Source organism: Grampus griseus (genome assembly GCF_964374135.1).
Source record: "Grampus griseus genome assembly, chromosome: 2".
Lineage (NCBI taxonomy): Eukaryota > Metazoa > Chordata > Mammalia > Artiodactyla > Delphinidae > Grampus > Grampus griseus.
This window is the reverse complement of record NC_139018.1, coordinates 162,649,098-162,665,791: the sequence shown is the minus strand read 5'-3', so window position 1 is coordinate 162,665,791 and position 16,694 is coordinate 162,649,098. Positions and strand designations below refer to the sequence as shown.

The 16,694-nt window shown below is 38.8% G+C and overlaps 1 protein-coding gene across 1 annotated transcript in view; it reads left to right on the top strand.

Annotated features, from left to right (window-relative positions):
- Positions 1-4,334: 4,334 nt before the first annotated feature.
- The window catches only part of NEBL (nebulette), a gene marked incomplete at its 5' end in the record, with an annotated part of 104,593 nt that continues 92,233 nt past the window's right edge, over positions 4,335-16,694 (top strand). Inside the window, 4 exons of the mRNA XM_082647565.1 lie at positions 4,335-4,415; positions 4,513-4,584; positions 12,436-12,540; positions 14,467-14,577. Coding sequence (XP_082503691.1) covers positions 4,335-4,415; positions 4,513-4,584; positions 12,436-12,540; positions 14,467-14,577 — 369 coding nt within the window. The remainder of the gene's footprint in view (positions 4,416-4,512; positions 4,585-12,435; positions 12,541-14,466; positions 14,578-16,694) is intronic.

Here is a 16,694-nt window from a genome sequence, read left to right as displayed (position 1 = left end):
ACCCCCCCCCCCCCGCCCCCCAGGACCTGGCAGTTGTTACAGAAATATATTTGGTTACACATAAACATCAAACTATAAAAAGGTGGAAGACTTCTCTATTACAAATACACAAGTTAGCTCTTATCTTTGGGCTTTTATGCTGCATGAGGCCCTCCTGGGCTTCATATATATATATATATATATATATATATATATATATATATATATATATATATATATATATATTTTTTTTTTTTTTTGCGGTACTCGGGCCTCTCACTGTTGTGGCCTCTCCCGTTGCGGAGCACAGGCTCCGGACGCGCAGGCTCAGCGGCCATGGCTCGGGGGCCCAGCCGCTCCACGGCATGTGGGATCTTCCCGGACCGGGGCATGAACCTGTAGTCCCCTGCATCAGCAGGCGGACTCTCAACCACTGCGCCACCAGGGAAGCCCTGATGTGGACCATTTTTAAAGCCTTTATTGAATTTGTTACAATATTGCTTTGTTTTATGTTTTGGTTTTTTGGCCCCGAGGCATGTGGGATCTTAGCTCCCCCACCAGGGATCAAACCCCCACCCCCTGCATTGGAAGGCGAAGTCTTAATCACTGGGCAGGCAGGGAAGTCCCCCTACTGGCCTTTAAAAACATATTGATGGTATAGAATTTACCCTTTCAAATGAGGAGATCCTTTCATACCAAGTACTTTCCCTGGAACTGTGTACCTTTATTTGATAGTTGAAAACTCTTTTGTTTGTAAGGGGCTTTCCTATTTTTTAGGTGCTTTCCTTGTATTAACTTCTGGCAATTCAGTTTTTCTGCTTAACGATGGAGAATTAGAGGCATAGAGGGATTAAATAATTTCCCCTAGAGAATGTGGGTGAGCCAGACCTGGAAGTAGGGAGTCTAGCTGTAGATAATGTGATTCCCACCTTGGTCTCATTCTCAACCAGGGCATGGGTAGAGTGCGAAAGTAAAAAATAGACAACATAAATGAAATGCTCAGTAAGTGAAAGGGATTAGCAACTACACAGATATTCCCTTTTGGGGTGCCCCAAGATGCAAATATGTATTAAAGTACAACATTTAACATGGTTTTAAAAAAAAAGAGGATAATGGGGGAATTTTGAAACATGATAGCTATCCATGAACACTTTCTTCATATTCCCCAAGTTACATTTTGGAGCTATTGACAAGAGAGCGTTGCTGTAATTAAGTTCAGGGCTTAAAATATTTTAGAGAAAACTTTACGTGAATTTTATATTATACCTACAGGTGAAAAGAAAAAAGATGTATTTAATCAAAAGTAATAATGTATCTAGCTTGCCAAACACTCCATTAAGGAGTTCCTCCAGCAAATCTTGAGTGATGGTTTTTTAAAACAATTCCTATCTCATTTTAGCACAAAGTATATTTTACTCACCATTGCATCTCTAATACCCAGCACAGTGCCTGGCATAACTACCCACGTTTCTTCGCATGAATGAACGTAGGGCTCTAGTTAAATTCTGGTCCTAGTGCTCCCCTGAGTAACTTTGTGAATAAGACAAATCATTAATTTCTCTTGACCTCAATTTTGTCCTCTGTGAAAGAGAGGGCTTTAGTAGGATTGATTCCTTAAGGACCCCTGTAGCTTTAAAATTCTGATTCTAAAATCTCAAATGGAAAATGCGTGTTCACATTGTATATGGTGTTTGTTTTTGCTTTCAAAACTTGTGTGCATAATCTCAACAGATCACTTTCTTCCAGCACAGTGGAGAGACAATAAGAATTTATTGTATGGTGGGAAATGAGAAAAGTAGCAGCCACTGAAGTCTGACGCAGGTAATTCACTGTGGGGAATAGATGTCACCATGGGCATCGCAGGTATTGTCACCTCAGACACTAGCCAGGCAGTGCATCTTAGGCAGCTCTGCCAAGATTTTCTCCCTGCGCTTTTAGAAGTTTGCGAGAAAAGCTTATAGAAAGTGCTCTTTTCCCCATTTCCCAATAAAGATAATGTAATAGAGCTTCTATGGAATATTAGAAGAGTCTTTTGGCAGAGAACTTGAGGGAAACAAGCAGAGTCTACACATTCTGCTCCTTTATGGAACGAATATCATGTACAGAGAATTTCCTTGTAGAATTCTCTACATAGGCATGACAGGACTATGATTTTAAAGTTAAGGTTTCCAATTTCAGCACCCTTGGGGCATTTCTTCTTGGCATTTTGCCGGTCAGCAGGATATGTGATGCCATTAAGTTAGCCTGTATTAAAAGTCATTTTGGGCTTCCCTGGTGGTGCAGTGGTTGAGAGTCCGCCTGCCGATGCAGGGGACGCGGGTTCATGCCCCGGTCCGGGAGGATCCCACATGCCGCGGAGCGGCTGGGCCCGTGAGCCATGGCCGCTGAGCCTGCGCGTCTGGAGCCTGTGCTCCGCAGCGGGAGAGGAGAGGCCGCAACAGTGAGAGGCCCGCGTACCGCAAAAAAAAAAAAAAAGTCATTTCATGAAACAGTCAACTACTCTTATAGAATACAACGTTGTTTCAGAATAAAACAATGTTTGCCCAAGTAATATTTCACAGAAGAATGTTAGTTTTCTAGAGTATCAGATGTCAATAAAAAAATAGGTAAGTAGGTAGGTAGGTAAGTAGGTAGGTAGATAGGTTAGATTAGATGAGATGAATAGGTTTCATATTTGGGAAATGCTGGGTTAAGCAAACTTAATAGTTTTCTTGGTTGTGGGTCTTCTTAGAGCTTCTAATGTGCCATTGTGCCATGTGGATCTCTAAGTGGCAGGGGGAGAGATTAGTATATGGGTTTCCCCAAACATATTCGTTGAAGAAACCCCCTTTTCCCCTCCAGGTATTCTGTGGAACTTTAGCTTCATAGAACACAATTTGAGAAATAATCTATACATGATGACTGTATAGAATTTTTTTCTTTTTGGAATTTTTAGGCAAGGCCAAGGTAATTTTAAAAATTTAAAACTAAATATGATATTAAGAGAAAACAGTATTACTTGTCTACCTAGAATGATGTTTTTTTTAAAAAAAAAACTTGCTTTTTAATTAATTAATTAATTACTTTTTGGCTGTGTTGGGTCTTCGTTTCTGTGCGAGGGCTTTCTCTAGTTGCGGCAAGCGGGGGCCACCCTTCATTGCGGTGCGTGGGCCTCTCACTATAGAATGATGTATTTTTTGATTAAAGTTATATTTTATATCATTAGTTTCATTATTTACCTTAGGGTATTTTTTTATTATGTCCCACATTGATATGCTATGGCTTTATAAATATTAATTTATCCTAGGATTTAAATAACCAAATTTGATAAATTGAGCTGTATAGTCTTAGAATTACCTCAATTGACATTAAAGGATTAGTTTTGAGAAATATATTTTAAATTATATAACATATACCACATTATAAATATTGTTATAGTTTATTTTTCCAAACATTTCCAAGCATGTATTACACATTGTGAAATATACAACTAGTGGATTTGTAAAAATTGACACAGTGGGCAGAATTGAAAAAGGGTAATTATTATTTTTTGAAACAATGTTTCTAGAATTCTTAAATGATATATCAGCTTATGTTAACTGCAGCTTCTCATGTTTAATGATGTTTACAATTAAAATAATACAATAGCAATATAAGATTAACAGTCATAATTAACTCAGAATAGATTCTTTGAAGTGGTTCAAAAGGTTTTTCATAATAAATTACTAGCCTTTAATCAGTTAATATAAAGTATTTTTTTTTAGACTGGAGAAGTACATGTATGTCTCATAAAAAATTTAATTTATGTTAATGAAATGAGTTTGAATGATCCAGATTCACCATACCAAATCTGGGATATGTCTGACATTCCAGTGAAAGCTTTATTTAGATGGAGTTGAGGAATCTTTGAGATAATAGGCTTTGCACTCTGCTATCTTGAATGTTACAGCTGAGTGGTTCACCCAGAATCTTTAAGTCTTTTTCAAACGATTTTATGAATGAATTGAATTCATGAAATATTAATAAGTTGTCTCTTTTGGATTTCTTAACCAGTTTAGAGAATGTTGACTTTAAACGTTCTCAAAATTGAATTTTGCCTGTTAAAATAGTATTTCCGCTTATGAGGCTCGCTCTGGCCGACCTCAGTGACGCTGCTCCATCCACTCACACCCGCTGTGATAAGGAGAATGAAGTGTGAGCTAAATAGGGAGGAGGCCTGGGCACGGTCATTTTTGCCAGAACACAGAAACGCCAAGACCTCAAGGTGCCGTAGTATAGAAAAAGGTGCTGCACTAGTGAATTAAAAAAAAAATATATATATATATATACACACACACACACACACACACACACACACACATATAGAAAGAGTAGAAATGAGGGTCCCTGTATTTGAGGATCTGAAAGATGAAACTGAAGAAGAAAAAACAGGGGAAGAAGAAAATGAAGAAGACAAGGTGGGTGAGAAGGCATTGCTGAAGAACGGTATTTGTTCCTCGAGGTCGATGATTAGAAAAATGTTCCCTTTTCTTTTCTTCTTTTTTTTCTGGACAGGTGTTCTTTAAGCCTGTTATTGAAGACCTGAGCATGGAATTGGCCAGAAAATGCACCGAACTCATTAGTGATGTAAGTGGCTTAAGTAATTTTTGCCTGATTTTGCATTGCACGTGTGGCACTATTATGTCATAGAATCAGAGAGCTGAGGGGAAAACCTTGAAATCATTTATTTAAAACATTGTGATTTTCCAGATCATGGATATTTTAGGTGATTTTCCCAAGGTCTCCCAGACAGAGAATTTCTGTGGGGACAGGTCTCCGTGTTGTTAAGCCAGAATCTTGTCCCTTCTTGAATTTCAGTGTCACTCTGTCATGAAATCATAAAGCATCGAATTTCAGAACATACTCCATTGAGAACCCAAAGCTTTTTTACAGTTTGTATAATGATGTAATTTGTTTTGAGAGGATCTCTATCTAAATGAATGATTTTTAGCATTTTGGGGAACTTTTTTGGAATCTGATGAATTCAGTAGTTTTCCAAACCAGAATCATGCATATACCTGCATGTAACACTTATTAACAATTTAGGATTCACGGATTACTGAACTGTGTGTTGAGAGCCTTGAACTATATGATGATGATGGATATTAGTGAAAGGAGCATTTTTGTTGTGACTTTTTTCGTTAACTGGGATCGGTTTATGTTATATTTCAAGGGAATCCTAGAATTATGGAATTAATTCATATGTATATATCTCTATATTTATCTGTCTACCTGTCTATCTATAGTAAATATGTAAACTAGAATTACAGAAGCACAGGGAAATGTGTTCTTCACTCGGGATGAGAGCTTAGATGATCCTCACTGGAACAGTTGTAGGAAAGTCGCTGGTACACAGGAAAGATGGCTCGTGAAGCGTGAACGGGTGCCTGTCTTATTTAGAGAGGGGAGCAGAGAACTGGTTGTTTCTGTTGTTGTTAAGCAAAGTGATCAGAATATTTTACAAACATTTGTTTGTGGAGGAAGTCAATCCTGGGCCTTACGGTCATGTGCCGGTCTGTTCTCCAAAGTCAACCTGCCTGAGTCAGTTTCACAGTAACTCTGGGCAGGCTGGCTGGGCTCAGTTCCTCAAGGGCAGCATTTCTAACAGTAAGATTAAGAAATCGTAACACATCTGACGTGTTTAGTAAATTGTCTGGAACGTTGTGAGTACTCAAGAGATGCTAGCTGTTATTAACTACTGCCTCTGTAAATTAATTTTGTATCTGTCCAATCACATTTTATATATGATTCTGTATTCCCTTCTGGTTAGTCAGAAAGAGCCAGAGGATGGTGGGAATCAGACCCCTTCCGGTATACTTGACATGCAATGTAACCAAATTTTAAATTGAGTATTGCTTTGTGCCATTGCTTAATAATAGTCACAAGCTAATGTATGTAAAAGTTCTTTGTAAACTCTAATAATAATGAAATGATGATGACAGCAACGATAATAATAGCAGCAACAGTTAAGATCTATTGAGTACTATGTGCCAGGCCTTGCAACTTGTGAGACAGATTCTCTTGTTTTCCCGTTTTAGAGGTGAAGAAGAGAAGGCTCAGAGAGGTTAAGTAACCTCCTTGGGTCACACAGTTAAGCAGTGGGGAGTAGGACCTGAACACAAAGTCCTCTCTTGTAGCCAGTTTGCCATGTTCTCTCTCACTGTAGCTTTCATGCAGTTTACCTTAGCTTTATCATTATGTATTACACAAATATTAGTGATAGTAATGTGACCATTTAAAACCTTAAGTTCCATAACTCTGGAGATAGTACCTCTTCTGGTGTTGTTATGTTTTGTTTGAAGTGTATTTGTGGCTGAGCTAAATTCTATAAACCATTAAACTAAAGTGGCAACTTTAGTTAGTAGGTGATTTTGTTGGAGTTGTTTTGGATGAGAGCATCTCTCAGTGACTTCAGTCTTGTGGGGAGGGGTGATGGCCTTTACCGTTTTGCCAAAGCGAAAGCCACGTTATTCCACTCTCATGCAGGTGACATCAAATGCGTGGGAGTAATTTCTGTTTAGTATAGGTTTATATTGCAAGGCAGAATGCCTGTACTACTTAAATATTTAGATCATATTGCTGTGGTCTCGTTTATATCTGTGTGCATGTTTACATTTTATTTCCAAAGAGAATTCCATACTTATGAAGATACTGGTTTAATTTTTGGAATTTTTATATCTCCCAACGAACAGTCTGAACAATGACTTTGTTTCTAAAAAAATGAAGAGTTTGTACAGTCATTTGAAAATTAGATTTTAATTTACCCTTTCTGGAAGGGCTTCAGGTATTGGACTAAATCAAATTTCTGGTTTTTTAGAAGTGTGGTTAAATAATATTATCAAGTAATAACTTGCTCATTCACTCTTGGTGTCATCAATGTTTTTATACGGAGCCGATGAACTTAGATTTGAAGTTCTTTTCTCTGTTGTGTTGTCTGCATGTCTAGATGGTTGTCTAAAATGTATATTTGAAATTGCATCAATACGGAGCTGAAAACGAATATAAAAAAGGACGAATTGAGTTAGATTGGAGTTCCAGTCAAGACTTTATTGCGTCTCTGATAGTGCCCATCTGTTCGTGCTCACATTTAATTTAGTCCACCCGTCTTTGCCCAGGTCTCAATCTTAAAGACAAAGCTTCGAGGACTTTAGTTTTGTTTTATAATCCTTTATATCCCAGGGGGGGAATCCATGTGTTTACCTGGGCCTGTTTGTTTGTTTGAAGGCAATCTGTTCCCAGCCTGTCACCGAGTGAATTTGGTGTTTTGTTGGCCTGCTTTGTAGAGTCCTACATCTTGAAGCTTTAAGAAGCAGACTCACATTTTCTTGATCAAATCACACAGCTAGTGAGCCACTGACCTGGAATTTGGAACAAGGTCTGTCTGATTCCCAAGCCTTGGCCACCACGATGTCCTTTCTCTGCTGCTGTGTGCCAGGCACTCCACGTGCAATATTGTATTTCAGGCCACAGCAAGCTAGTGCCCTAGGTCCTATGAGCCTCAGTTCAGAGGTGGTGAAACCCAACGTTGAGTAGCTTGTCTACGGCCACCTGGCTACTCAGGGGTGGGGACGAGATCCAGGTTTAGGTCTGGCCTGGCTGGTAGCCACCCGCTACTCTGCTCCATTTTTCAAACGAGGAGGGTAGTTTTACGGGTTTCTCTTCATGGAGCAGTCTCTCTACATCCCCTTCATTATCATTCTAATCATCCCTCTTTGGACCTCTTTTAGCTTTCGTGTGTCTTTATCGGGATATAATAACCAGAACTGTGCACAGAAGTCCAGATGTGGGTGGCTGTGATTATGAGTGGGGAAGGATGATGTTTCTGCGCCCTGTGTGATGATATTTAGTGTTTCTTGGACTTAGGGCTGCAGGAAGCTGTCAGATCAACCTCAGCCATTTTCAGTCCTAGTTTTTGACTTGCAGCTGATCACGTAGGGCCCATCCTCTTTTAATAGTCTGAATGATTTGTCCCTTGCTAGTGATGTAATCTGTAGTTTTCCGCCCTCTCGCAGGGCCCTTTGAGAGCTTCCGCAGTTCATCTCTTTCAGTTTACCATTTCCCTCTCCATGAGAGCGTGGGGTCATCCGCAGACCTGCAGACTCCGCTGTATCATGCCCCTGCCAGATAATTTATTAAAATGTTAAATAAGAATGGCCTGGCGGTAAGTCCTGGGAGGGCTGCACTGTTTAGAATTCTCCACAGAAAGAAATGTCTGTGTTTCAGATCAGGTGGCTTCATTTTGGGGATCAGTATGAGGAATTTTTCAAAACAAATTTTTTTGGGCCTCACCTAGTTTCCGCTTTGCACATGCTCTGCCCATGTTGTGGGGTTCCCTCTACATAACTCACTTCCCAGTCTTGAAAGACCCCTGGTCCTCCGAGGCAGCCTCTTTTATTTTTCTGTTAACCGTATAATGCTTTTTATTTCCCCAGATATCCTTTCTCTGTTATTTTGTCCTGTTACTCAGCTATCTAATCAGTTCTTTGAATACATCAAACCTACTGACTACATTAAACAGTCAGAATCACGGATCTGGGAGCCTTTTGTAGGGTGGTCATAAAAAACAGCGGGTTAAAAGGGACCCTTTATATGTTTCTTGTAAATTAGGATAAAGAGTCTCTGCAGAGAAAATCAGTCCACATCTGCATGAAGTCTCCGATTCAGTGTTTTGATTCAGACCTTTTTTAGGGTGTTCGTTTGCGTGGCAGCAGAAAGAACATTTTCCAGGCAAGTGAACATTGTTTGTTGTGGGTAAACCCTTCCAGTGCTGAAAACATGGAATGCCGTGATTACCCCTCCAGAGAAAGCTCCGACGGTGTTAGGAAACCTGAGAGAGCAGCCTTGCCTCCGAGCGCCCCAGTTAACACACAGGGCAGGAGCCACAGTTCTGTCTTCTGGGGTTCACTGCATTTAGCCAGCGTGGCTCCATTTGTGAAAAGCCTTCCTAGCTCCTTTTGGTTAAGAATGCTTCTAAAAGGAAATGTCCTCTAACATTTCTACATCTGTCATCTACTGTCAGCCATTGGCTGATCTCATAGTAAGTAAAAGAAACTAGGCTCGGAGGAGGAAGCTCACTCAACTAATTTAACTCTAACTGTAGTTGAGACATGGTGGGATTAATGGGTGAGGTTAAAGCAGAAAGTAAATATTTAGGGCATCTTATTGATCATTAAGTCATCAACTTTGGATTGTGTGTTGGTTGTGAGTGCAGATGGCTGCATGTAACAGGAAGATCCTAGCACAGAGGCTTAACAGATGTCTATTTTTTTCACATATGAATCCTGGAGGTAGGGGCTTCAGTCTTGGTGCAGTGGATGTTATCAGTCTCTCAGGTGCCTTTCCTTCTGCTCTGCCATCATTGGTATGATGGCTTATTGTCCTATGATGGCATCATTGCGGCTGTTTCCCTGTGGTTGGGGAAGACAAAAGGCGGAAGAGCCAGGGGTCAAAGGGCCATGTCAGCAAGTCTCTCCCTTTATACCAGCTACACCAGTAATGATGCTGGGAAGTCTTCCAAGAATGTCTCATGGCCAGAGCTAGGCACTTGTCCTCCCCGGCCAATCACTGGGCAAGGGGAATGAGAAAACCATACCTAGTTCAGAGCAGTTTGTCCTCTGGGGCTGGGGTAGGGGCATGTCTACTTTCATAAATACATTTGAGTTCTATTGTTAGCAAAGAAAGGGATTGGATATGCAATCTATCCAATAGGTGGGACCATGGTTGTATTAGGAATTGACTGTCTACTCAGTGATTTTTATTTTACCTAAGATTTAGTATCAGTCATCGATGCAGTACCCTTTCATCCATTTTTTCCTATTCTCCTGGTATAGGAAGGCTACTAATATGTAGTATTCTTTATATAAAAATTTAAGATCATTTGCTTGTTGTCACTCATATTGTAAATTTCATTAGAAATACGAGTGACAATAGGCATATAGTACGTGTGTGTGTGTGTGTGTATCTTTTAAATAAAAACCAGAGAAAGGAATGGAGAGCACACTTAAGACCGAACTATTTGCCTGCATAGTAAAGGAAGTAAATACTTCACCCTTATCCTGAGCGCCTGTCCTGAACATTCTGCTCAGGTCAGAGCTTATCAGGGGGCCTGTAGCCATAGCACATACCTCTGCGCTGCAGTGAAGCATGTGCATGGGAGAGGGAAGAGATGGTGGCGAAAGATAAAAATAATGAGCCAGACTTAAGCCTAATGATAGCTTATGTTCTCTCACACTTAATTATGTAACGGAGATACCTTTTTTTTTTCTCCTTATGATCAAAATAGCCTACTATTTATCATACTGCCATTAACGGTTTAATTACTAGTGACTGAGGAGGGTGATTTGCAGAGACCTAAAATTATGGCTAATCTCTGAGAAGAAAAAAAAAGCAATTTAGTGCTCAGATAAGATAAATATGTTCTAATGTTGATTTCATGAATAAAGCAAATGTTTAATGTGGTCAGCATCTAATATCTGAGTCATAGCCATGAGATACTGCATTTTAAAAGAATGTTACTTAGTATGTTCGTGTCTGGTTATACCTCAGGTCAAATAATGCCCCTCAAATCAGGTTTGAATATGGTAAAATCTCTATGTCATGTTAAAGTGTAACATCAGTATTAGTCATGATCTTTAAGAACCAGGTAGTGTATACAATTAAACTTCACTTTTAGGCTGTAATTAGGGAGACCATGTAATTTTTTTTTTAAATTTTTATATTTTTTAATTTAATTTTTATTTTATTTATTTTTATTTATTTATTTTTTTGGCTGCGCTGGGCCTTCACTGCAGCGCACGGACTCTTCGTTGCGGGCTCAGTAGTTGCAGCCTGTGGGCTTAGTTGTCCCGAGGCATGTGGGATCTTAGTTTCCCTACCAGTGATCGAACCCACGTCCCCTGCATTGGAAGGCAGGTTCTTAACCACTGGACCACCAGGGAGGTCCCGGGAGACCATGTAATTTGTCATCTGAACTAAGACATTTTTTTGGCCTAAGTATTTATAGTCTTGGGTAGATAAACATGACTTTATTACAGGGTGATACAACTTTTAGCAACTTACCTTCATCCTCTCAACTAGTCGTAAGTTTTGCCTGCTTGGTTTTTAGATTGGATGGCTGTTAGTGTGACAGGGGGATTATCTTAGGTCCCTCTTTTTGGTTCATGTGTCCGTGTGGGATCTTCCCCCAGATTAATTCTGGCCTCTCCCCGGGGGGAAAGGAGTGACTCCTTTCACTAGCGAGTTGGAGAGAAGAAATGAGCGTTGCCCAGCTCCTCTGCCTGCCACAGGGGGCATTCTGCAGTGATCTCCACCAGGTGGCAGGCTTTCTGGGTGGGTTCTATGCTTGGGGGTGGGGAGGAGGTTGGGGAGGCCTGTGGGTGCTCATAAATTGGGTAAGTTTGATTTGAGCATAAGTAATTAGTAACAGGAAGCCCATTGTGGCCACAATTTAGGCCTCTTCCTCTAAGCCAGCATGTCTAGCTAATGATGCTAGAAGTATTCTCCATTTGTTTAATTTCTGCCTCTTCTCAATTGGTTACATCTGTCCTGGTGACGCCTTGTTTTAAACCTAGAGGTAGGCAGCTATGTTTCTGTTTGACCGTAGGCTTACCTGTTAGGGTCTGTGGCTTAAAAGTAACAATAAACTAGGACAGTGTATGAGTGAAATGGAGAACGTTTAATAATCATGCTGAACAAGCTGGGCAAACAGGACCCACAGTTACTGTGGGTCCAATACACATGATCCTTGTTTTGGTTTGTTTGGTTGGTTGGTTGGTTTTTTTTGTTTGTTTTTTGCGGTACGCGCGGGCCTCTCACTGCTGTGGCCTCTCCCGTTGCAGAGCACAGGCTCTGGACGCGCAGGCTCAGCGGCCATGGCTCACGGGCCCAGCCGCTCCGTGGCATGTGGGATCTTCCCGGACCGGGGCACGAACCCGTGTGCCCTGCGTCGGCAGGCGGACTCCCAACCACTGCGCCACCGGGGAAGCCCCTGGTTGTTTTTTTTTAACTTTATTTTTTTATTAATTTTTATTGGAGTATAGCTGCTTTACAGTGTTTTGTTAGTTTCTGCTGTACAGCAAAGTGACTCAGTTGTACGTATACATATATCCCCTCTTTCTTGAATTTCCTTCCCATTTAGGTCACCACAGCATTGAGTAGAGTTCCCTGAGCTATACGGTAGGTTCTCATTAGCCATTGCACATGATCCTTGATGATAACTAGACCCTGGCTTATGTAAAGAGCAGCCTTTTCCCGCCTTTGCCTCATCACCTTTGCTGTTCTGGGCTGGATATCAGTTTATTTGATTTGGCCTGTTTTGAGCATCCTTCCACATTGGAGTATTTACTTCAGAAAACAGATTTTCTCAAGTTAATTCTTCTGTTCAAAAAAGGAGCATTAAAATTGTTTTTCTTTCTCTCCTTATATAAAATATTCTTTTAGATCCATTATAAAGAAGAGTATAAAAAGTCTAAAGACAAGTGTACATTTGTGACTGACACGCCTATGCTAAAACATGTAAAACGTATTGGCGCTTTTATTTCTGAGGTAAGGTATCAAAACGTGCAAAATGGCTTTCATTTTCTTTTTCTATTTATGTAAGTAAAAGTCTGTGCATGAAAGTTAGACAATAATATTTTCGATAACACCACTGAATGTTGGTAATATCTGTATATTACATAATTCTGTGCACTATGTCAATTAACTCATGTAAACTGATAAGTTTTATTATTTATGGTTGATGTATTTTATTATATGCCTATTTTGACTCTAACCCTTTCTTATTTATCTAAAATTACTCTTAAAAAAGGGATATTTTTATTCAATAGAAAGTATTGGCAAGTTCCATTATTTTATTTCTTAACAGACTTTATTAGATATAAATGATTCAATATAATTTTGAAAATAAGTGAAACCAACAGATTCCATAAAATGTGGTATCTTTGGTAAGTAACTTTAAATCAGTTTGAACTATTTTTGAGTAGGATCAGTTCAACAGAGATACCTGTTATGAAACCATAGAGTGAGAAATACACTACATTCATTTTCCAGCTGAAATATCATAGAGTCTTTTTCTGAGAGCATTTAGAACTGCAACTTATGTTGTCTTATAAAGCACAATGTTAACGGTAATTTCTGTGATGAGGCACTGCTGGTTTCTGTGAATATATCATTTCAAAGAGATAAACTTGAAAGGAAGATGATTAGATAGTGTTGTAAATGACTGACCTCTAGTGTTTCGTAAGTTATGTTGGAAAAAGATCAATATGATATTCTCGGGATTATTTCTGTCAACGTGAAAACATTTTGAAGAAAATTGGTAAATTTTAAGTACCCAAATCCAAAGAGTTATGGGAACGCAAGGCTTACGCAGGCTATATGCTCAATAAATCAGCACTCAAATCTAGCTCCAAGTGGGAGTAACAGCAGGGACCTGTGGACAGAGTGGGGAAAACCACGGTTTTGTTTATTAGTGTCAGCTATTAGTTCTCCTGCACAGAGAAAAGGAAAAGGGCAATCTGTTATGTTCCTTTGAACTTAATGTTCCCAAGAGTAAATAGTGAATGAGCGTCTCTCTTTATGAGTAACGATTGAGATCACTTAGAGACAGTGCAGATTGCACGTGGGAAGGTGCACAAACAGCAAAAAAGCACCCCCTGCACCCCGCCATTGTGGTGGAAGGAGTTAAGAGGACTTGAATAAAGGAATGTTGTCCTTTGCATTCAGGTTCTAGACTGTAAATTCTAATGACTTGTGTTTTCTGGAACAATTTAAATGTCTCATTGTTCTCATGTTTCTTTGCTGATCAAACATGAAATTGTCAATACACACAAATAGATTTACTTTGAGAAATGTGCATGGGTTTAAACAGAAAAATAGTCATTATTACTTTTTACCAAATTTATTTAAGGTTTTTAATTTGAGGTATAATTGACATTTAACATTTTATTAGTTTCAGGTGCACAGTGTACATGCTTCGATACTTGTATGCCTTGTGAAAGGATAACCACGATTGTCTGGTTACCACCTGTCACCACACAGCGTCACACATCTTATTTCTTTTTTTTCCCTTGTGATGAGAACTTTTAAGATCTACTCTCCTAGCAACTTTCAAATGTGCAGTACATTGTTATTAACTATAGTCACCATGCTGGACCTTATGTCCCCATGTATTTATTTTATGACTGGAACTTTGTACCTCTTAACTCCTTTCACCCATTTCCCCCATCGCTCAACCCCCCCTCTCCCAGTCGTTATTTTCTTGCATGTTTCATTTAAAGGTTTTACCATGATAAACTGGATTTCTTTTTCTTTCTTCAAATATGTTCATCAGGTTCAGTATCTACGATTAAAATGGACTTTATATTTTTTAACTGATTCTGTTTCTGAAGAAAGTACTTTTTTATTCTTTTTCAATATTCACAATAAAAAAAGCTAAGAAATATTTTTTCCCTTTTCTTTCTCCCCGCCCAGGCAAAATACAAAGGCACCATTAAGGCGGACCTTTCCAATTCTCTTTATAAGCAGATGCCAGCCACAATTGACAGTGTCTTTGCAAGAGAAGTTACACAGCTACAGAGTGAGGTGTGGTTCTCCTGAATTACTATATAATTGTGTAGACCAAACATATACCTAGTACAAATTGTTTAGCATTTTAAAAAGAGTTGTTTGTCTTAGATATTAAATACGGAGAGAAAAGTTGGAAGCGACTGATCCATGTGCTGTCAGCTGTCGCCGGTGGAATCAGAATGACAAGGACCTGCCAGTACGTCAGTTACATGACGCTGTTTTTCCTAGTTCCATTCACCACTACTAATAGAGCAAATTCGAATCTTATTTAGACAGTTTACTTAGATTACAATCTTATAGCAAATATTAAACTAGTCTTTAATTTAACTATGATCTTTAAGGGGAGAACATTCCAGTAGCTTATTAAAAGTTGCATAAAAATTAATGGTTAAATTCAGGATCCACAGATCTGTGCTCCATCAATTAGACAAGTGGTTCCTGAATTTCTTTTCCGTGGATGGTGTTTTTCACTTGGTAGCATATCTCAGGCTACCAACAAAGAGCCTCCACCAGGCGGAAATGGCCATTTTAGTGATTGCAAGTTGCAGATGAACTTAAGAACTGTCATCATGTAAACTCATTTTGAATCCACATAATTTTCTTTTTATAGTACATCAACACAGAAGGAAGCCTTAATGCATTTAATCTATTGTGTTTCTTAAAACAGAATTTCAAAGCAGAATATTTCGCCTCTTTCTCACTCCTATTATTGCTTTGTTTTCTTCATAGCACGAGCTGATTTTTTTTTTTTTTTTGGTTACTTTATTAATCCCTAAGAGAGCAGGGACCTTATCTGTCTTGTTCCCTGCTCCACCTCTGTGCTTAGAACAGTCCCTGGAACACAGGGAGGATTCAGTAAACACTTGTAAAATGGATTTTTGTTCAATTTATTGATTTCCTTTCTAAGGGGATGTTTCCTTTTACATAGTTTATGTTTTTCATGCTACATTTTTGGTTAGTAATAATAAATACAAAGAAATGCTTACTATGTGTCAGGTAGTGTTCTATGCATTTCACACATATTTATATCATTTAATCCTCACAACTGCATGAGATATCCTCATTTTGAAGATGTAGAAACTGAAGCACAGAGAGGTTAGGTAACTTGCCCAAGGTTGCACAGCTAATACATGGCAGAGCCAGCACATGAACATGGATAGATTGGCTCCAGAGTCTGGGTTCTTAACTATACCCCTTACCACCGCTTTTTACTATTTCTATCCCTCTTTTTCTTATTAAACAAGTTACTTCTTTTTTCAGAATCTTTTTACTTTTAAGTAGAGGATACCTAGATAATTTTAAAATAGTCTGAAAATAGATTACTCTTGAACAATACCAAGTATTGTTATCCTTTGCAGAATATCTTTAAGTACTTCATTATCACAAACTTAAATGTCCACTATGTACCCAGCTTGGCAGTAAGCTAATCTCAGCTCTGCACATGAAGCTAAAAATATATGCCAGGGTTCTTCATGGCTGACCATGACTAATATGCCCCCTTTTTTTCCTGCCAACACCTGGTAACCCAGCCACTTGCTGATCACACGGACTACTTTATAAAGCAAGAAATTACTACACTTGATATTTGACAACATTTATGCAATAATAATAATAATAAGCAACAATTATGCGATAAAGAAAAGAAACAATCTTTTCTTGTTTTTATACTTGGGAAGGTAAGATTTTCAGGTATTTACATGCTAATTGCTTTGGAAGGGCACGGCTTTTCTCAAATTTTTATGGCATAAACACATCTATAGTACACAAATATGTGCACATAGAACTTAACATACAAAATAATCCATACTGTACATTTTGGAATCTATCTCTTTTTTTCCAGAATAGGTTATCACTTACATTAGAATATGCACCCTTATGTGTGCTCTCAAGGAACATCACTGCCCAGTGTTATAGTCACTGAACTTGTTAGAAAGGAAAAACCTGGATTCCAAAGAAGGTATCTATTTCAAAGATTTATGTAATTGTAATAACATTTCTTTAGATTTACATAAATCTATTTTATTATTGTTAAAAGTTCAATTCTCAATTGCCTAATAAGACAGGCAAGAAAGTAGAACTATTTGATAGTGTCTGTGATAATTATAGAACTAACCTTTTACTGTGTCCAAATA